At 31.8% G+C, this 21,672-nt stretch overlaps 2 protein-coding genes and 2 pseudogenes across 3 annotated transcripts; all 4 read right to left on the bottom strand.

Moving 5' to 3' along the window:
* Positions 1 to 4,365: 4,365 nt before the first annotated feature.
* Positions 4,366 to 4,851, bottom strand: LOC130499126 (protein DOWN-REGULATED IN DIF1 11-like). The gene has a single exon (XM_056993029.1). It carries the CDS (start codon positions 4,849 to 4,851, stop codon positions 4,366 to 4,368), a length of 486 nt encoding a protein of 161 aa, XP_056849009.1.
* Positions 4,852 to 6,245: 1,394 nt separating this feature from the next.
* LOC130499125 (protein DOWN-REGULATED IN DIF1 11-like) lies at positions 6,246 to 7,233 on the bottom strand (annotated as a pseudogene).
* Positions 7,234 to 7,753: 520 nt separating this feature from the next.
* LOC130499124 (protein DOWN-REGULATED IN DIF1 11-like) lies at positions 7,754 to 8,996 on the bottom strand (annotated as a pseudogene).
* Positions 8,997 to 10,851: 1,855 nt separating this feature from the next.
* On the bottom strand, positions 10,852 to 18,853 carry LOC108818667 (uncharacterized). Of its 2 annotated transcripts, XM_056992646.1 has the most exons (25): positions 18,675 to 18,853; positions 17,978 to 18,517; positions 17,768 to 17,892; positions 17,601 to 17,695; positions 17,297 to 17,521; positions 17,081 to 17,171; positions 16,856 to 16,907; positions 15,871 to 15,936; positions 14,782 to 14,933; positions 14,610 to 14,680; positions 13,961 to 14,155; positions 13,816 to 13,854; positions 13,625 to 13,732; positions 13,404 to 13,493; positions 13,244 to 13,319; positions 13,057 to 13,153; positions 12,907 to 12,976; positions 12,658 to 12,834; positions 12,441 to 12,563; positions 12,129 to 12,212; positions 11,834 to 12,018; positions 11,602 to 11,740; positions 11,453 to 11,512; positions 11,287 to 11,358; positions 10,852 to 11,175 (listed from the first exon to the last, which is right to left on the bottom strand). In XM_056992646.1, the coding sequence occupies exons 2-25, from the start codon at positions 18,484 to 18,486 to the stop codon at positions 11,068 to 11,070; spliced, it is 3,009 nt and encodes a 1,002-aa protein (XP_056848626.1). In that variant the 5' UTR covers positions 18,487 to 18,517; positions 18,675 to 18,853; the 3' UTR covers positions 10,852 to 11,067. The 2 variants fall into 2 exon arrangements, with proteins under 2 accessions (XP_056848626.1, XP_056848627.1); XM_056992647.1 differs by lacking the exon at positions 15,871 to 15,936.
* Positions 18,854 to 21,672: the final 2,819 nt, after the last annotated feature.

Genomic DNA, 21,672 nt, shown 5'->3' with positions numbered 1-21,672 from the left:
TTTATTTTGGATTATTTGATCAAATTATTTTTAATGAATCAATACAATAAAAACAATTTGAATACTATGTTTCATTTTAAGAATTACTTATACAAAAATATCTAATTCCACACCCTTAAAGAAAAAAAAAACAAAATTGTTTTAAAGTAAATTATATCATTTTGTTCATGCATTCTAATTGTATGCTTTTGTTTCCGACAAACAAAGGTTATTTCTTTGTTGTTAAACATTTATATTTTTAGTTTATGTTGGATTAGATGATTTTTAGTATATAAATGAATATATTTTATTATTCGAGCTTCTTGATTATAACTGTTTAATATTTCTTTTTTTTATTGATGCTATTTTATAATATTCTTATATTAAATTAGATAAATTTTTGATTTTCAATGTTCATTTACATCATATTTAAGATTTGATTGTATTTTACAGCTTATTGTATTATTAGTTGAACTTTTTATAGGTGAATAATTAATTTTATGTTTATTAAGAGAAATAAAAAGTGTATAAATTTTTTTTAATAAATATCAAGGGAGTATATAATGGTTAAAATCATAAAATTGAAAACGCATACAACATCATGGCAATGTGATATTATTTTATTCCTCCAAAGAGACCTCGGTACCAGCTCGGTTACCAACTCTACGAACACAGTCGTTCCATCTGTGTTTGTTTTTCGGAATAGCTATTGTTGCAATATCTTTATACTCGTAAATTGATAGAAATATCTGAGCTAGACCTAGATGACAATTTTTTCCAATATTTAATAGATGAAGACAACATTCATTCGTCAATATTATCTTATTCTTCTCATCCAACATGCTTTTGAAAATTATATCTCCACAATGCGAGTTCATCTTATCAACACAAACATGAAGAAATTTGAGCCTTTTGTGCGAGTAATGCTGCATAAGCGCCCTCTCATATTTAACAACTGGTGAATTGTCGGAAGCATCGGTAGGAGGTGATATGTTGACAATTTCTGGTTCTTGGTCGGAATAATCAATTTCTTGGGAGTAAGTTGGACGAGACGTGAAAAATATAACTATAGATACAAGCATTATTATGAGAAGGATCTTTGCCATATTTGATTTTTGTGTTGGTTGTTAGATTTGTGAGAATAAGGAGATATCTTATAGGGGTAAGTACGTTTGATTTGTGGAAGTGTAATTAATTGATTAAACATTTATTCATTAATGAAATTATGTTATCAACTACATGACACTCAACATTTAACAGTTTTTTTCAAAAAGAAACAAAACATCTACAATAAACTTTGAAGATTTTTATAGCTTCGTTTTCAATTTAATTGAATGTGATTAAATAGTTCGTAAACTTGAGATAATAGAAAAATTTACATTCAATTTATTACAAATTAGTCATATATTAGATAACGCATCGCACTACACATATAATAAGATAAAGAAATCCTTCAAAGAAAGGTTTGATTCACGTTTGTCTACTTCAGCGATATTTTGAATTTTAACACCTTTTTCATGACATGATTTGTTAAACTGAAAATATTAATATTTTTAATACAGTGGTTCAAGTTAATGCTTCGCACATCAAACACAAACTCACTCTTCCATTAATCAATATGTACTTCAATTACCAAAACTGTAATAAAAGCAGTCTAAATTATTCAAAGGTTAATGGTTTTGATTTTAAAATAAAAATACTTTCTTATTATCGTCCACCATAGAAAGTATGGTTCACAAATAGCTATATAGTTTTAGGGTTGGTCAAAGTATTTCTCGAAAATGTTTTTTAGATTTTTTTGCATCTTACTATCTGTTGAGATTACACCATTCAGTAAGAAAATCTTTTCTTTAGCATCACTCAAGATACCTTCCGAAACATTATCCTCGAAATATATGCTTAAACTTTTATTTTGGATTATTTGATCAAATTATTTTTAATGAATCAATACAATAAAAACAATTTGAATACTATGTTTCATTTTAAGAATTACTTATACAAAAATATCTAATTCCACACCCTTAAAGAAAAAAAAAACAAAATTGTTTTAAAGTAAATTATATCATTTTGTTCATGCATTCTAATTGTATGCTTTTGTTTCCGACAAACAAAGGTTATTTCTTTGTTGTTAAACATTTATATTTTTAGTTTATGTTGGATTAGATGATTTTTAGTATATAAATGAATATATTTTATTATTCGAGCTTCTTGATTATAACTGTTTAATATTTCTTTTTTTTATTGATGCTATTTTATAATATTCTTATATTAAATTAGATAAATTTTTGATTTTCAATGTTCATTTACATCATATTTAAGATTTGATTGTATTTTACAGCTTATTGTATTATTAGTTGAACTTTTTATAGGTGAATAATTAATTTTATGTTTATTAAGAGAAATAAAAAGTGTATAAATTTTTTTAATAAATATCAAGGGAGTATATAATGGTTAAAATCATAAAATTGAAAACGCATACAACATCATGGCAATGTGATATTATTTTATTCCTCCAAAGAGACCTCGGTACCAGCTCGGTTACCAACTCTACGAACACAGTCGTTCCATCTGTGTTTGTTTTTCGGAATAGCTATTGTTGCAATATCTTTATACTCGTAAATTGATAGAAATATCTGAGCTAGACCTAGATGACAATTTTTTCCAATATTTAATAGATGAAGACAACATTCATTCGTCAATATTATCTTATTCTTCTCATCCAACATGCTTTTGAAAATTATATCTCCACAATGCGAGTTCATCTTATCAACACAAACATGAAGAAATTTGAGCCTTTTGTGCGAGTAATGCTGCATAAGCGCCCTCTCATATTTAACAACTGGTGAATTGTCGGAAGCATCGGTAGGAGGTGATATGTTGACAATTTCTGGTTCTTGGTCGGAATAATCAATTTCTTGGGAGTAAGTTGGACGAGACGTGAAAAATATAACTATAGATACAAGCATTATTATGAGAAGGATCTTTGCCATATTTGATTTTTGTGTTGGTTGTTAGATTTGTGAGAATAAGGAGATATCTTATATAGGTACGTTTGATTTTTGTGGAAGTGTAATTAATTGATTAAACATTTATTCATTAATGAAATTATGTTATCAACTACATGACACTCAACATTTAACAGTTTTTTTCAAAAAGAAACAAAACATCTACAATAAACTTTGAAGATTTTTATAGCTTCGTTTTCAATTTAATTGAATGTGATTAAATAGTTCGTAAACTTGAGATAATAGAAAAATTTACATTCAATTTATTACAAATTAGTCATATATTAGATAACGCATCGCACTACACATATAATAAGATAAAGAAATCCTTCAAAGAAAGGTTTGATTCACGTTTGTCTACTTCAGCGATATTTTGAATTTTAACACCTTTTTCATGACATGATTTGTTAAACTGAAAATATTAATATTTTTAATACAGTGGTTCAAGTTAATGCTTCGCACATCAAACACAAACTCACTCTTCCATTAATCAATATGTACTTCAATTACCAAAACTGTAATAAAAGCAGTCTAAATTATTCAAAGGTTAATGGTTTTGATTTTAAAATAAAAATACTTTCTTATTATCGTCCACCATAGAAAGTATGGTTCACAAATAGCTATATAGTTTTAGGGTTGGTCAAAGTATTTCTCGAAAATGTTTTTTAGATTTTTTTGCATCTTACTATCTGTTGAGATTACACCATTCAGTAAGAAAATCTTTTCTTTAGCATCACTCAAGATACCTTCCGAAACATTATCCTCGAAATATATGCTTAAACTTTTATTTTGGATTATTTGATCAAATTATTTTTAATGAATCAATACAATAAAAAAAATTTGAATACTATGTTTCATTTTAAGAATTACTTATACAAAAATATCTAATTCCACACCCTTAAAGAAAAAAAAAACAAAATTGTTTTAAAGTAAAATATATCATTTTGTTCATGCATTCTAATTGTATGCTTTTGTTTCCGACAAACAAAGGTTATTTCTTTGTTGTTAAACATTTATATTTTTAGTTTATGTTGGATTAGATGATTTTTAGTATATAAATGAATATATTTTATTATTCGAGCTTCTTGATTATAACTGTTTAATATTTCTTTTTTTTATTGATGCTATTTTATAATATTCTTATATTAAATTAGATCAATTTTTGATTTTCAATGTTCATTTACATCATATTTAAGATTTGATTGTATTTTACAGCTTATTGTATTATTAGTTGAACTTTTTATAGGTGAATAATTAATTTTATGTTTATTAAGAGAAATAAAAAGTGTATAAATTTTTTTTAATAAATATCAAGGGAGTATATAATGGTTAAAATCATAAAATTGAAAACGCATACACATCATGGCAATGTGATATTATTTTATTCCTCCAAAGAGACCTCGGTACCAGCTCGGTTACCAACTCTACGAACACAGTCGTTCCATCTGTGTTTGTTTTTCGGAATAGCTATTGTTGCAATATCTTTATACTCGTAAATTGATAGAAATATCTGAGCTAGACCTAGATGACATTTTTTTCCAATATTTAATAGATGAAGACAACATTCATTCGTCAATATTATCTTATTCTTCTCATCCAACATGCTTTTGAAAATTATATCTCCACAATGCGAGTTCATCTTATCAACACAAACATGAAGAAATTTGAGCCTTTTGTGCGAGTAATGCTGCATAAGCGCCCTCTCATATTTAACAACTGGTGAATTGTCGGAAGCATCGGTAGGAGGTGATATGTTGACAATTTCTGGTTCTTGTTGGGAATAATCAATTTCTTGGGAGTAAGTTGGACGAGACGTGAAAAATATAACTATAGATACAAGCATTATTATGAGAAGGATCTTTGCCATATTTGATTTTTGTGTTGGTTGTTAGATTTGTGAGAATAAGGAGATATCTTATTGGGGTAAGTACGTTTGATTTGTGGAAGTGTAATTAATTGATTAAACATTTATTCATTAATGAAATTATGTTATCAACTACATGACACTCAACATTTAACAGTTTTTTTCAAAAAGAAACAAAACATCTACAATAAACTTTGAAGATTTTTATAGCTTCGTTTTCAATTTAATTGAATGTGATTAAATAGTTCGTAAACTTGAGATAATACAAAAATTTACATTCAATTTATTACAAATTAAAGTCATATATTAGATAACGCATCGCACTACACATATAATAAGATAAAGAAAACCTTCAAACAAAGGTTTGATTCACGTTTGTCTACTTCAGCGATATTTTGAATTTTAACACCTTTTTCAGGACATGATTTGTTAAACTGAAAATATTAATATTTTAAATACAGTGGTTCAAGTTAATGCTTCGCACATCAAACACAAACTCACTCTTCCATTAATCAATATGTACTTCAATTACCAAAACTGTAATAAAAGCAGTCTAAATTATTCAATGGTTAATGGTTTTGATTTTAAAATAAAAATACTTTCTTATTATCGTCCACCATAGAAAGTATGGTTCACAAATAGCTATATAGTTTTAGGCTTGGTCAAAGTATTTCTCGAATATGATTTTTAGATTTTTTGGCATCTTACTATCTGTTGAGATTACACCATTCAGTAAGAAAATCTTTTCTTTAGCATCACTCAAGAGACCTTCCGAAACATTATCCTCGAAATATATGCTTAAACTTTTATTTTGGGTTATTTGATCAAATTATTTTTAATGAATCAATAAAATAAAAACAAATTTGAATACTATGTTTCATTTTAAGTATTACTTATACAAAAATATCTAATTCCACACCCTTAAAGAAAAAAAATTGTTTTAAAGTAAATTATATCATTTTGTTCATGCATTTTAATTGTATGCTTTTGTTTCCGACAAACAAAGGTTATTTCTTTGTTGTTAAACATTTATATTTTTAGTTTATGTTGGATTAGATGATTTTTAGTATATAAATGAATATATTTTATTATTCGAGCTTCTTGATTATAACTGTTTAATATTTCTTTTTTTTATTGATGCTATTTTATAATATTCTTATATTAAATTAGATCAATTTTTGATTTTCAATGTTCATTTACATCATATTTAAGATTTGATTGTATTTTACAGCTTATTGTATTATTAGTTGAACTTTTTATAGGTGAATAATTAATTTTATGTTTATTAAGAGAAATAAAAAGTGTATAAATTTTTTTAATAAATATCAAGGGAGTATATAATGGTTAAAATCATAAAATTGAAAACGCATACACCATCATGGCAATGTGATATTATTTTATTCCTCCAAAGAGACCTCGGTACCAGCTCGGTTACCAACTCTACGAACACAGTCGTTCCATCTGTGTTTGTTTTTCGGAATAGCTATTGTTGCAATATCTTTATACTCGTAAATTGATAGAAATATCTGAGCTAGACCTAGATGACAATTTTTCCAATATTTAATAGATGAAGACAACATTCATTCGTCAATATTATCTTATTCTTCTCATCCAACATGCTTTTGAAAATTATATCTCCACAATGCGAGTTCATCTTATCAACACAACATGAAGAAATTTGAGCCTTTTGTGCGAGTAATGCTGCATAAGCGCCCTCTCATATTTAACAACTGGTGAATTGTCGGAAGCATCGGTAGGAGGTGATATGTTGACAATTTCTGGTTCTTGGTCGAATAATAATCAATTTCTTGGGAGTAAGTTGGACGAGACGTGAAAATTATAATATAGATACAAGCATTATTTATGAGAAGTCTTTGCCATATTTGATTTTTGTGTTGGTTGTTAGATTTGTGAGAATAAGGATATATCTTATAGGGGTAAGTACGTTTGATTTGTGGAAGTGTAATTAATTGAATTAAACATTTATTCATTAATGAAATTATGTTATCAACTACATGACACTCAACATTTAACAGTTTTTTTTCAAAAAGAACAAACAATCTACAATAAACTTTGAAGATTTTAATATAGCTTCGTTTTCAATTTATCGTCACGCATAGAGATATGGTTCAACAAATAGCTATAATAGTTTTAGGCTTGGTAAAAGATATATATCGAAAATGTTTTTTATAAGATTTTCTTGCATCTTACTATCTGTTGAGATTACACCATTCAGTAAGAAAATACTTTCTTTAGCATCACTCAAGAGACCTTCCGAAACATTATCCTCGAAAATATATGCTTAAACTTTTATTTTGGATTTATATTGATCAAAATTATTTTTAATGAATCAATACAATAAAACATTTGATTACTATGTTTCATTTATAATATAACTTATACAAAATATCTAATTCCACACCCTAAAGAAAAAAAAAACAAAATTGTTTTAAAGTAAATTATATCATTTTGTTCATGCATTCTAATTGTATGCTTTTGTTTCCGACAAACAAAGGTTATTTCTTTGTTGTTAAACATTTATATTTTTAGTTTATGTTGGATTAGATGATTTTTAGTATATAAATGAATATATTTTATTATTCGAGCTTCTTGATTATAACTGTTTAATATTTCTTTTTTTTTATTGATGCTATTTTATAATATTCTTATATTAAATTAGATCAATTTTTGATTTTCAATGTTCATTTACATCATATTTAAGATTTGATTGTATTTTACAGCTTATTGTATTATTAGTTTGAACTTTTTATAGGTGAATAATTAATTTTATGTTTATTAAGAGAAATAAAAAGTGTATAATTTTTTTAATAAATATCAAGAGATATATAATGGTTAAAATCATAAAATTGAAAACGCATACAACATCATGGCAATGTGATATATTTTATTCCTCCAAAGAGACCTCGGTACCAGCTCGGTTACCAACTCTACGAACACAGTCGTTCCATCTGTGTTTGTTTTTCGAATAGCTATTGTTGCAATATCTTTATACTCGTAAATTGATAGAAATATCTGAGCTAGACCTAGATGACAATTTTTCCAATATTTAATAGATGAAGACAACATTCATTCGTCAATATTATCTTATCTTCTCATCCAACATGCTTTTGAAAATTATATCTCCACAATGCGAGTTCATCTTATCAACACAAACATGAAGAAATTTGAGCCTTTTGTGCGAGTAATGTTGCATAAGCGCCCTCTCATATTTAACAACTGGTGAATTGTCGGAAGCATCGGTAGGAGGTGATATGTTGACAATTTCTGGTTCTTGGTCGGAATAATCAATTTCTTGGGAGTAAGTTGGAGAGACGTGAAAATACAACTATAGATACAAGCATTATTATGAGAAGGATTTTGGCCATATTGATTTTTGTGTTGGTTGTTAGATTTGTGAGAATAAGGAGATATCTTATAGGGGTAAGTACGTTTGATTTGTGGAAGTGTAATTAATTGATTAAACATTTATTCATTAATGAAATTATGTTATCAACTACATGACACTCAACATTTAACAGTTTTTTCAAAAAGAAACAAAACATCTACAATAAACTTTGAAGATTTTATAGCTTCGTTTTCAATTTAATTGAATGTGATTAAATAGTTCGTAAACTTGAGATAATAAAAAATTACATTCAATTTATTACAAATTAGTCTATTAGATAACGCATCGCACTACACATATAATAAGATAAAGAAAACCTTCAAAGAAAGGTTTGATTCACGTTTGTCTACTTCAGCGATATTTTGAATTTTAACACTTTTTTCAGGACATGATTTGTTAAACTAAAATATTAATATTTTAAATACAGTGGTTCAAGTTAATGCTTCGCACATCAAACACACTCACTCTTCCATTAATCAATATGTACTTCAATTACCAAAACTGTAATAAAAGCAGTCTAAATTATTCAATGGTTAATGGTTTTGATTTTAAAATAAAAATACTTTCTTATTATCGTCCACCATAGAAAGTATGGTTCACAAATAGCTATATAGTTTTAGGCTTGGTCAAAGTATTTCTCGAATATGTTTTTAGATTTTTGGCATCTTACTATCTGTTGAGATTACACCATTCAGTAAGAAAAACTTTTCTTTAGCATCACTCAAGAGACCTTCCGAAACATTATCCTCGAAATATATGCTTAAACTTTTATTTTGGATTATTTGATCAAATTATTTTTAATGAATCAATAAAATAAAAACAAATTTGAAATACTATATTTCATTTTAAGTATACTTATACAAAATATCTAATTCCACACCCTTAAAGAAAAAAAATTGTTTTAAAGTAATATTATATCATTTTGTTCATGCATTTTAATTGTATGCTTTTGTTTCGACAAACAAAGGTTATTTCTTTGTGTTAAACATTTATATTTTTAGTTTATGTTGATTAGATGATTTTTAGTATATAAATGAATATATTTTATTATTCGAGTTTCTTGATTATAACTGTTTAATATTTCTTTTTTTTTATTGATGCTATTTTATAATATTCTATATAAATTAGATCAAATTTTGATTTTCAATGTTCATTTACATCATATTTAAGATTTGATTGTATTTTACAGCTTATTGTATTATTAGTTGAACTTTTATAGGTGAATAAATATTTATTTTATGTTTATAAGAGAAATAAAAGGTGTATAATTTTTTTTAATAAATATCAAGGGAGTATATAAGGTTAAAATCATAAAAATTGAAAACGCATACACCATCATGGCAATGTGATATTATTTTATTCTCCAAATTTTCGTACCAGTCGGTTACTCATAATTATACAACTTTTATATCCAATTTTTCTCTTAATTTTGTACAAGTCATTTTAATATATTTTAACCATAAGAAATAGATAAAAATATATGTAAGAGTGTAGTTTTAAATATATACATATCTATTATTAAATACAAATTAAAATATAATTATTTATTTTATTTATTTTATTTATTTTATTTATTTTATTTAAATTTTTATGTTCAACGATAACAAAATTTATAAATATATTGGTAAACAATAAATTTTAAAAATACTAACAGAAATTTGTTTTAAAAATTAATTTAAATTTTAAGTTCGTATTAACATTGGAATTAAGAGAAATTTTTGCGGAGAAAGATTTAACAATTTTCCATTTTTCTGCTTTTTGTTTCCCGTTCGTTTTTTTTTTATGATCACCTTTGGTAGGTGGTGAGACTTCTTATAGACATGCTCTGATTTGTTTGGTGCTGTGATGGTTTGTCGTGAGAGGAACTGTGGTATTCTGGTGATGTATTCCGCATCTGAAAGTTTTCTGGTAAGGTTTGGATTTACTGGAATGGCTCAGTGTTAGTGTGAAGGCTCAAAGCGTTTCAGCGAATCTATGAGTTAAGATGAAGATTTGTTGTGTGGCCTTGTTATTTGGAGTTGGTCTCTTCATCGAAGTTGTCGTGTAGCGTACTTTCTTTAGCTACGGATATGTACATGAATGTATACAAGCTACATTACTGTAGCTACTACGTTCCTCTCTGTTTTGACTGTGTTGTGGATCCGACTGACTCGTCTTCTTTTTGAGGTTTCGTTCTTTTAATTAGTGGATCCATTTGCTCTTCTTTGGGCCCGTTTGGACTTGTTTGGAGTTATTGTTGTTTCTTTCTTCTTTTGCAAGGAAGTTTCGTTTTGGGACTTGAAACTTTTTTCTAGGCATGTGTTTCTACAGTAGTGATATTGGATGTAATCCCATTTTTTTATCTGATTTGTATTTGCATTTCAAGCTTGTTGGACGATAGCTTAACTAAAGCTAATTAAAGAAAAAAAATTGATAAAAACAACTGAAGATGAAAACCAGTAAGATTTATCTGTCATGTTTTCATTTCATTAAAGCTATTAGAACTCCATCTGCTGTATTTGGAACAGGAACGTCTAATCCACCTTATTTCAAAACAAGACTAGTTTATTATTGGTTAATGAAATAATGTTTTTTTAAAGAGTTAAAAGAAATCAAAGCAGACAAATGTTTATCCTTTAATGTAAGACTAAATCTTCTAATTAGAAGACTGATTATTCTATATGGGCATAAAGATGAAAACATGGAATACTTGAAGAAAGATACAACACTGAGTTACTACTACAATATGATCTAACAAAGAAAAGTCAAGGAAAGAAAGTCACTAGTTGTGTAAAACTTTTAAAAAATCAAACTAACAAAGCTGAAAGTTTTCTTCAGAAGCCAAAAGGAGACTTAGTCCTGCTTCCTCCTTCACCATATTGCTCGTTCCATTTTCTCAGCTCATTCATCGTCGTCGCGTCGTACGCCACTGACGGGCTCACCTACACAGCCACACATCATCCATACATATGATCACAATCACATCTTTGCAAAAGCTAAACCCAAACAAAACGCTAACTCAAGATACAAACTGATGCAACTAAAAAACAAACCTTAGCTTTAGACTGAATGAAGTCATCCAAACTCAGCGGCCGTAGACAAGGGGACGCATCTGTTCCTTCACCCTGAAGAGACAAACAAAGGCAAATCATCAAGCAACAAAAGAAAAAAAGCTGTGGAAGCATCTTATGTCCTTGTACAATTTATAATTATGTATACCTTTTGTTCTTCCTGTAATAGTTCTTGAACAGGTCTGTAAGCAGCAGCAATGCACAGATTCTACAATATAAAACCCACAAAGAGAAAAAGGAATTAAGATGAAGAAAAGAAGCACCACCACAAGCTGAGGTAGGGAAACGAATACCAACCTTTAAATCACTACCAGAGTAACCTTCAGTTTCCTTTGCAAGTTTCTCGAATTGGAAACCCAGCTCAAGATTTTCCGGAGTGAGAAATATTTTCAGTATCTTTAACCGGTTCTCCGCATCTGGCAAGTCCACATATATCCTAGAAGAGTTCACAGGTAAAGAAACAATCTTTTCAATAACAAACAACCAAACTTCACAGAGGCAAATGAACACTCTAATCAGGTGTTTTTACCTTCTTGGTAGACGGCGAATGACAGCATCATCAAGATCAAACGGACGGTTGGTGGCACCGAGAATGAGGATTCTATGGCTATCTTTCGACCTAAGCCCGTCCCAAGCTGCCATGAACTCATTTCTCATTCTTCTGGTAGCTTCGTGCTCGGAAGAGCCACCACGAGCACCTAACAGGCTGTCAATCTATCAAACAAACAGAAAATTCCCCATCAGTCGCATTTAATCATCATAAAAATATTCAAACCCTGTGAAGAGTGGACGTAGAAAACGGAATTTAGACACAAAATACTCACCTCATCGACAAAAATAATAACAGGTGCTAGCTTGGTGGCATAGGAAAATAAAGCTTTAGTGAGCTTCTCTGCATCTCCGAACCACTGCGCCAAACAAGCAACACATAAAGAGGAAGAGTCAGATCTCATTAAAAAATTATCACAGTGTGTCCCACAGAGGCACATACTACTTTTTTCATATGAGAAGTGTATTAGTAGAGGCCCTAGGGTCTAAGCATAATCTTCAAGTCAGTTAAATCTTCTTCATAACTAACTGACACATATATATAAAACACACAGACAACAAGGAGACACAAAACACTGTCCAGGTACCTTTGATGTAAGAGTTGAGCCAGTTATGCTAATGAAGTTTGCTCCAGCTTCTGTTGCAAGAGCCTTGGCAAGGAGGGTCTTACCCGTTCCAGGAGGACCAAAAAGCAATATTCCTTTACAGGGCTGCACCAAAAAGCTCATGTCATCAGAACAGAAGTAACTCGCATATGGAAAGAAAAACAATGTTATATGTACAAAAGAGAATGTAATGTAGTACCCGCAAGAGATTGCCACGGGAGAAAAGCTCTGGCCTCCTCATGGGAAGAATAACCAACTCATTTAATGCCTTTTTCACGTTTTCAAGAGCACCAATGTCTTCAAACTTGACGCCTATTTCTCCAGGAGCAACCACAGCCGAGACAAAGTTTCTTTCATACTCATCCTTTGCGATATCCTGCAAGAAACTCTCTCTTAACACTTAATTTTCAAGATCTATTTGCAAGAATCCAAGGGCAGGGAAACTAACCTTCAAATTTTGTGAGGGCTGTAGGGAGTTATCTTCTACTTTTCTTAACCTCGCAATTGAAATCTCAAGGCTGGAAAAAGGAAACAAAGACAGTAAGATAACATAATAAATAGTTACAGATTCACAATGTAAAGCCACAATCATGTATACCTTTCTCGAGGTAGAGACAAGCGGCCTCCTTTAACTAATGGTTCTGGACAAGAGGCTAGATAGTTATTTCTGGCCCAGCCAATAACTTTCTCTGCTTCTGCAAAAACAAAAAAAAAAATTACAAGTGTTAAGACTCGGCAACTTAAATATGCAAAACAAACCAAGTGGTTCAACCTGAATTACTCACTTTGCTTTGTCAATACTACGCCATCAGTGTTCACTTGGAATAAGTCTGTGCATAATAACTCATGCTCTTCAAGTACCTGGGAATTAAAACATTGAGATACAATGATTAGTGAATTCATTACACGTTTTTCTCAATTAAATTTAGAAATAATTCTAGGTACCTTAAGTAACTCATTTATATTGCTCCGAGATATCACAATTCTCCTATCTTCTCCAAGTTGTTTCTTGAACAGTCCAAGGGCATCTTCTTCCTACACAGAAATTTTAAAATAAGCAATGAAATACACTGTTATTTTCTTAAGAACTAAATAGAAGCCCATCACATGAACTAGATAGTTATTTGTTACTATGATGAAAAGTTTTAATATGATAGTAGGCATACCTTTGGAGGATGTAGGCGCATAACATTAGTGAAAAGCTTGTATATTTCATTCTCCTCTGATCGTTTATTTCCTGTTAATCCCTCTGTTAGACGCTTCAAGGGAAGAGGCTGCAAGGCATATCAAGAAGAGAATAACATTGCAAGGGATGTCTGTAAGGAAAAATAAACTGCTACTTTAATGTTAAGCTTACCAATTTCGCAAACTGGCTAAAGTTTGGGAGCACCATCGTCTGTTTTCAAAAAAATGAAAATAGCTTGTTCATCCACTAACCAATGATCAGGAACAAAGACCGAACAATAACCAATGACGAGTGAGAGACATGTTGAAAGGCTTACAAATTTCTCTCTTTCTTTTGAGCCGGTTTCTATCTTGTTCTGCCCACATATCATAACAATCGGACCAGATAATTTATCAAACATTTCTTGAACTTTGTCTACAAATTCCTTTCGTCTTGTTTTAGGCACAGCTCTAGACAACCACTGCGAGAAGTCTGGGAAATAGACTATAAGTGGTTGGTTGGATGCCAAAACCTACAAAGACATGACAACAATTGATTAACTGTAGTCAATGATAGGGATATACTTATCACCACATCAATAAATACAAAGACAGTCCAACATTATAGTCCTAGACTTGGTCAGAGTTATCACAACACACTAGTGAAAATTAAGGCTACTGGCAAAACAAAACATAGCATCTGGTTGTATACATATAATTATATACATAATCAAACTAAAATAAAAATCTCTGAGCAGAGCACTTGATACTGTTGGAGAGAGATCATCTTGTAACACATGAAATTTACGACTTACACATATACTGTTGGAAGATCATCTTCTAATACATGTACATGAAAATTTAGAAGTTAAACAATGACACATGTATAGCTAAAAGCGTCAAGTAACTAGCACATGAATTGTTTCAAAAAAAAACTAGCACATGAGTAAAGCTAACAAGCAAAGTTACTGAAACTTCCAAAAGTACCTCATTTAAGGCCTCCATAGCAATGTAGCCATCTACTGCTTGCATATCCATGTCGTGTTTGAGCTCTTTAGCTGCGTAGAGAAAAATATATTACTTAACATTTACAGTGATTCCCTAGATTCACACGGATTATGACATATCAGCCAATAGGAATATTATCAAGCATTTATACCATCAACCCAGTGGATAGGTGGCGTTTGGGGCTGCTCTCCTGGCTTTTCCTCATTTCCCTCTGATGATTTATTGTCGCCAGAATCAAATATTACTGCTACACGGTTCCCACTCACTTCGTATACCTCTCCACGTTGTCCCCTGGACAACGGCCTGCAAAAATATAAACTCTAGTTAAAGATAAAACATATTTTGCGTCTTTAAACATGCCAAATTTTCTTAGAGCTCTTCCAGTTCAATATATGTTGCAAAGGAGTACACAGAGAATAGAATGCACGTTTTGTAGGCAGGTCAAATTACAAAAACCACTGATAGCATACTGCCAAAAAAATCAATTCACTCATTGACAGAGTGACTGTGAGACTTGTGAATGGCATCTGAGAAGAATCATTTCTAGAGAAACTATAATGCAAAAAGGAACTAACGGCCACATCAAAAGACAATCATCATAACAACAGTTTGCCTCACTTCCAATGCTTAATGTGAATTATTCAAAACCCAAACCCCAATGATTCTGAAGGCAAATCCAGCTCAGTTGGAAGAATCATAAATAATGTTTGGTTGTTAACAAGAAAATAACTTTCAACAACACTAAGCAGACCAGGCAGGTAGCAAATCGACTTAAATATTGCCAAGACCTATGTAACATGGAAGATATTTATGCGCCTGACACTACAAGATGATAGGCCATAGTCTCAAGCGCAAAACTTCTAGTACCAGTTGTCAACTTGTTCACAAGATTAAACAACTTGACAGGTAAAATGACAAAGCATATAAAACAGACAAAAACTATAAAAGAAAAGCATAAAAATCTGAAGAAAGCAGACATTGTATAAGCGGAATCAACTGCAAAAGACAGACTATTGATGTAACGAAATTATCAACTAGACATGTGCTACATCTCTGATCAGCTGTCAGAAACTTAAGAAATTCAAGATTTGAAGTACACTCAAATATGAAAAAGAAGACAAATCCTGCCTCAAGTTTACTCTCTAGACACCCAACGGTGTTTCCAACATAGAGAAGGAAACAGATAAGGAAAAACTAGACATTAATCTTTTTATTTACACTAGATGACTTACCAACCCACCTGCCAGGAATAACGGTAAAAGCACTTTTTTGACCATCAGATGTAGAAATCTTCCCCAATACGACCCTGTGATCCATTTACAAGCCAGCAGAAGATAAGGATGCAATCATAATTACTAGCTTTAGTTACTAGAAGATGTTCGTAGCATAGGTAACATATACGGACATCAACCAACTCCAACCCGCCCACTGGTTATAAGATTCAGGTTTACAAAACTTTATGAACTTGCTCGAAGGCTTACATACTTATAGACTACAAAAAGAAAAAATTCAAATGGAAGTACATAACCAATTATAAAAACTCGATCTGTATTTTAGACGACTTAAACAGTTCAAATAACTTAAACTGAAAAACCTTTTTTATCCAATCAAATATAAATTAAATTACATGGACATGGGAGAAAGGGTATCAATACAAGAAACAGAGATGCACCAATTTTGTCAAACGGTATATAAACTTGGGAAAGTCAATTTACACTGTAGGTTAACTGACAAAACACGAATGGAGAACAGACCCAATCATTGCCCAGTCCTAGGGGTGAGAGAGTTAAGAATTTCAAAGTTGTAAAATACAGGATCGTTATGAAGCAACGAAAAAATATCAAAATGCTGCAATTATGAAGCTAATCAACTTCATACAAAGACAATCAATGATTTAACACAATAAATAAAGATAGCAGGCGTCACTTCTAGCTGAAAGAAGTCTACAGATCACCAGAGAAACAAATTTTCATGAAATAATATGCTAGGGTGGGGCGTAAGCCCTAAAAGAAATCACTCTACAAAAGAAATCTTATGAAAATGAAGACAGATTAAACTTCGGTTTCCAACATCATCCAAAACCTAAACATCTATTTTCTGCCATAACTATCACCATAACAAGTATCCAATGAACCATCGTCCAGTAAAACTATATCCACGAAAAAAATTGAAATATTCAAGTACAAAGGGAAATAGATTCCCACAGAGGTGAATCAGTATATTACCTACGCTTTGCTTCGTCCTTCTTAGCCGACCCAACATACCTAACTTGATCTCCTACAAACATGTGGACAGGTTAAAATGTTCCGAAATGAAAGAGGATGAAGTCAAAGGCCAATGAGAGAACATCTAGAGCTTCTACGATGAAGGTACATCAAAGACCCTTGACAGTGATAAACAAACATTCTTTGATGCAAATGAGGAAGGTGAACGTGCTGAGAGTTAGCTACCTTTCTTAAGAGGCCGCTTGGCTTTATCACTATGGTCAACAGCTATAGGTTTTGGCACCTCAGAAGAGCCAAGCAATTGTCCAGACATTCTCTGCCAAATAAATAAATATTATATATAATTGGAAAATTATATGAGAAGGTAAGGGTGATTCACAATGTCCATAGGGAATGGCAAAAATATTATCATCGTAGATTTATGATAAATAGATCATATACCTTCTCAATATCCTCTATGTCAGCTCCAAGTTTCTTGAGGACTTCTTTAGAAATCTCTAGATATCTTTCTTCATCGTCACTTCCATCTACTTTCGCCTCGCTACTGCTAGCCTCGTCATTGTTTGCATCGGTATCTTCCTCAGCTTCTGACTCTGCAGTCTCATCATCTGATTCTACAGTTTCATCATCTGATTCAGACTCTTCACTGTAGTCATCAGCAAAGTCCTGATCAAAATCAAAAATATCAAGATAACATTCATGAAACAAAAAAATAAAAAAATGGTTTCATGTTATGGCAACTCACGTAAGGAGCAAGAACGCTACTGTCAAGAATCAACAGAGGAACTTGTGAATCTCGAGCAAGTGCTCTTACCAACCTCTCACGGTACAGCTCAGTACCTGTATAAACAAAATCATTGTTCGATACTTTGATATAACCAAAAAAAACAAGACATCAAACACTGCTCGAACCTGGAACACTCTGGAGCAATATTCTCCCACTTGAAGAATCTAAACGAGCACCATACGTGGACGCCACGTTCCTTTGTTTCATATGTGAGCTAACACACTCTACTAGAGTATCTTTTGAATGCTCGCTGGAGGGAAAAATAATAATATTAGCATAAAAATGACTAAGAGAAGAGAAAAAAAAAGGATAATAACAGATTTGATTATTATTACTGGAGGTAGTAAGGAAAGGACTCAAAGGAGAGCTGTATAGTTTCCCAAGGTTGAATCCTCCGCGAGAACTCATTCTTCAACCTCTCTCGTTTATTAAGGAAAGGTGATTCTTTTTTGCTCTCACTCGCAAGCTTCTCGTTGTTGAGCCAATCTATCTGGTCCTGTTTTCCAAGCTGAGCGTGAGAATCAAAACGGTTAACTCCTCCTCCAAGAACGCTCTTCTCTTTCCCAGTCTTTTCTTTACTCAGGTTCTCCTCACCACCAGTAGCATTCCTTCCATCGCCTTCAGAGCTAAACCGACGACGCAACTGGCTGTATTGAGAGAGACTCAAAGAGTTTGCAGAGGCAATAGGGAAACACTTTCTTGTGAAATGATTCGTTAGTGTATTTGCAAATCTGTAAGATGGCGAACCGGTGAAGTCACGAGTCGGTGGCTTAGCTAAGCATCTGTCTTGCTTCAATACAAAACAACTTAGTCTCTGGTTCCTTCTAATTAACCTTGAATACATCGTTAGCTACTCTCCTCAGTTCCCAAAATCACTGCAAAACAAAACAATAACAACATAAAGAATAGTTCTTTCGAATTCATGAATCCACTTTCCAAAACTTCGAAATCTCAAAAGTTTCCAATGTAATACGAAACCTAACTTTGGTTAAGGCACAAACAAACAAGTAGTGTGTCCTCATGGGTTCGTACCTGTCTTGAAATAATAGATATTTGACAAAATCGATTTATGCTCATTCCATCTTATAAATAGATTGAAATCAGAGGGTTGGAGGAAGAGGAAGAGGATGTGCGGCGTTAATTGGAGAGAACCAGAGACAAATTCGCTAGAGAGAGAGAGAGAGACCGAACTTGTTTAGGTTCCGGAACTGAAAGTTTCCGACCGTGTTAAATATTCTTTTTGCCATTTTCCTTTTTCATTTCCATATGGGCTTGAGAAAATATGCCCATTTAAAGCCTATATAAATAAACCACTATTTTAAAATAATCTAGATCATCATCAAAAAATAATCATGTTAAAGAGTTAGAGTTGGACCCGGGCGCCCACCCGGGTTGTTGTGGTCACGAAATCCATGATTCGACCAGAGTCTCACCAAACCGTTCAAACAGGCCACTTTAGAGATACCAGCGACATATGTCCAGTTCCAGGCGAATATCTCAACAACCAGAAGATCTTTTGTCATGAATCCAATTTTCCTAGAAGGCCAACTCATCAAGGAGTCACTGAGGCTTAGAATTACAAGAAAAACTTCACGGAGGAAGAAGTTATGAATTTTACAAACCGGAGGTTCTCCAGCCAGTCCATCTGCAAACACCAGACTTTAGAAGATGATTTCAGCCTAACCATGAAGCAGCCCTTTCCAGAATCAATCATGGGCTTCAAGAGATATTTATTATCTATCCAGAGAGTTCAGAATCAGGCGAATTAGTTCAGGAAATACCAAGATACAATCAATTTCCCAAAACCGGTCAAACCGACATTAATTTGGGAAAGTTGCCAACCAATTTGATTTGGTCCAAATCAAACTTATCTGTGTAAACCAGGAGATCATATTAACCATCCAGAAGACATCCAAGACGTCCTCAGCTGCACCAGCACTCAGGAGATCAGGAGGATCCTCATTTGCACCAACCTTTCTTATTTGGCAGCATCTACACTAAATGCTTTAGAGGAGTGTATGCTGATCTTTGCTCAATACCAACGGCCATATTATCTTTTAGTGAGATCAAGGAGTAATTCAGGAAGACTAGAAGATCATGGCCACGTCCAGAAGCTATTAAGATACAAGTCCTTACAAGTTTTCCATTTGGAAAAAAGCATAAATCAAGCTAAAGGAAGATTCCAATTAATATTATATAAAATTATTACCCAATAATTTGAAACGACATCATTTCATACGTTTATAGTTTGGATTAATATTAGTTAGCTAAAATTTAGGAGAATTGGTGAAGTTATATTAGAAACGGCAGCATTTAAGGGAATTAAGGTTAGTGGCATTCAAATGTAAATATTAAGGAAATGTTAAGGTTATTTTTTATTTGTATTTTATTTTTAATAGATTAGATTTTTTCTTTGTAGATAAACAACTTTCATTATCCAGAACAGAACAGATAAATTTCAAACCCTAGTTAGAAGAGCAGCCGTCGGTTTTCTCTCTCTTGCTCCGGTAGTTGGTGGTTCTCACCGCCACCGGGAGCGGTTAAGACTCCGGGAAAAAGGCTCTCAAAGCTCTTTACCGCCGGCTTTCTGTCTCCGGGAAGAGATGGTTCCTCTAACATCTCTATCGCTGGCTTTGTGTCTCTGGAAAGGATGGTTTTTCTAGCATCTCGATCACCGGAACTTATGTTCTTGTGTGGTGAATTAGTATTAGTTTGAAGTCGTGGGAATACTGCTTTTGTTTGGTTCTTGTTGTTTCAGTCACTTCGTCGCATCCTAAGTTGGCTTTTTGGATTCGTCTTTGTGATTTATGTTCGCTGTGAAGGTATCTACTAGATCTTATCTTGGACCTTTGTGGTTTTGGGAGATGGTTTCTAGACGAATCAGTTAACTTGACCTTCAGTTTTTCTCTTGCGAGGAGGTGGGCAGTATTTATTCTGTAGGTCACTTGGCTGCCTTGCGAGTGTCCGCGTGTAAAACTGGTGGTCTTCTTTGACGTTTTCCCAAGTAGCGTTTCAAGATCTTTTATCCTTTTATCTTAGTTTTAGTGGTGGTTTCTGGTCATGCAAGTTTCACATGGATAGCAGCTGCTGGAGTTGGTGTAGATTTGATCTCTCGATTGTTTCTGATGTTGCTGGTTCTAGTATGGCTTGGTGATATTCCCTTCAGGGTTGGGACTGCTCAAGACATTTGTTCTTTAACTCAGCTCCATTGATATCGAATTCTTCTGGAAAAGTGGAAAGAATAGACTTGTGGACATACATGAGTTTTAGGTTCTGTTTACGTCTTTGTTTTATTTTGTTTGGTTTATATTCTTTGTCTTTCGTTTCTTATCGATACCATGTATCTCAACTTTTTTCGAGTTAAAAAAAAAAAACTTTCATTATTCTCATCAGAAAAACTCAGCTATCGGATAGTTACAAAATCAAAGTGAATATCATAAAGCATCGTGAAAAATATATTGAATGAGTTAATTCTATTAAGATGGTTATAGAAATCAAAGCTTGCTTTTTAATTATATACTAGATCTTGACCCGTGCGCCCGCACGGATACTAATTTTCTATTTTAATTTTTTTTATACTAAATGATGTATTTACGTTTTACATTGACTAATGTTGATATTTGGATACTCACTCGAATTTGATTAAAATCTATTCGGATTTGACCTTTTTGAGTTTAAAGATTCCAGTTGTATTCGGTTGTTTATAAATTTTGGTCCCGGTTTGATTCAGATCTTTACAGGTTTGGATAACCCGTTTAAATTATTTTAAATTTTCAAAATTTATATATACTTTAAATTTTCCTAAATCTAAAAATAAAAATAATATAACATATAAATTTGAATAATATAAATCCGTTTGGATATTTATCCAGTTTCGGTTTAAATTTGGTGATACTTTCTCGTTCAGATTTGTTAAATAAAGAGTTGATATTATAATTTCCATTAATTTTTTGTCCAATAAAAAGTATTTTTTAAGCTGATAAAAATATATATTTTTGACATTGATTTAATGGAAAAGTAAATAAAGTGT

Source organism: Raphanus sativus, chromosome 8, assembly GCF_000801105.2.
Source record: "Raphanus sativus cultivar WK10039 chromosome 8, ASM80110v3, whole genome shotgun sequence".
Classification (NCBI taxonomy): Eukaryota; Viridiplantae; Streptophyta; class Magnoliopsida; order Brassicales; family Brassicaceae; genus Raphanus; species Raphanus sativus.
Note: the sequence above shows the minus strand (reverse complement) of the source record. Positions and strands in the feature narration are given on the sequence as shown.

What these genes read in the sequence shown, in the direction of transcription:
- LOC108818667 (XM_056992646.1), bottom strand. Translation starts at nt 18,486, where the DNA reads ATGTATTCAAGGTTAATTAGAAGGAACCAGAGACTAAGTTGTTTTGTA. An exon ending in TTATTATTTTTGTCGATGAG is followed by an intron (nt 12,019 to 12,128) that starts GTGAGTATTTTG and finishes TTTGTTTGATAG; the next exon opens with ATTGACAGCCTGTTAGGTGC. An exon ending in ACTCTGGTAGTGATTTAAAG is followed by an intron (nt 11,513 to 11,601) that starts GTTGGTATTCGT and finishes TTTATATTGTAG; the next exon opens with AATCTGTGCATTGCTGCTGC.
- LOC130499126 (XM_056993029.1), bottom strand. Translation starts at nt 4,851, where the DNA reads ATGGCAAAGATCCTTCTCATAATAATGCTTGTATCTATAGTTATATTT.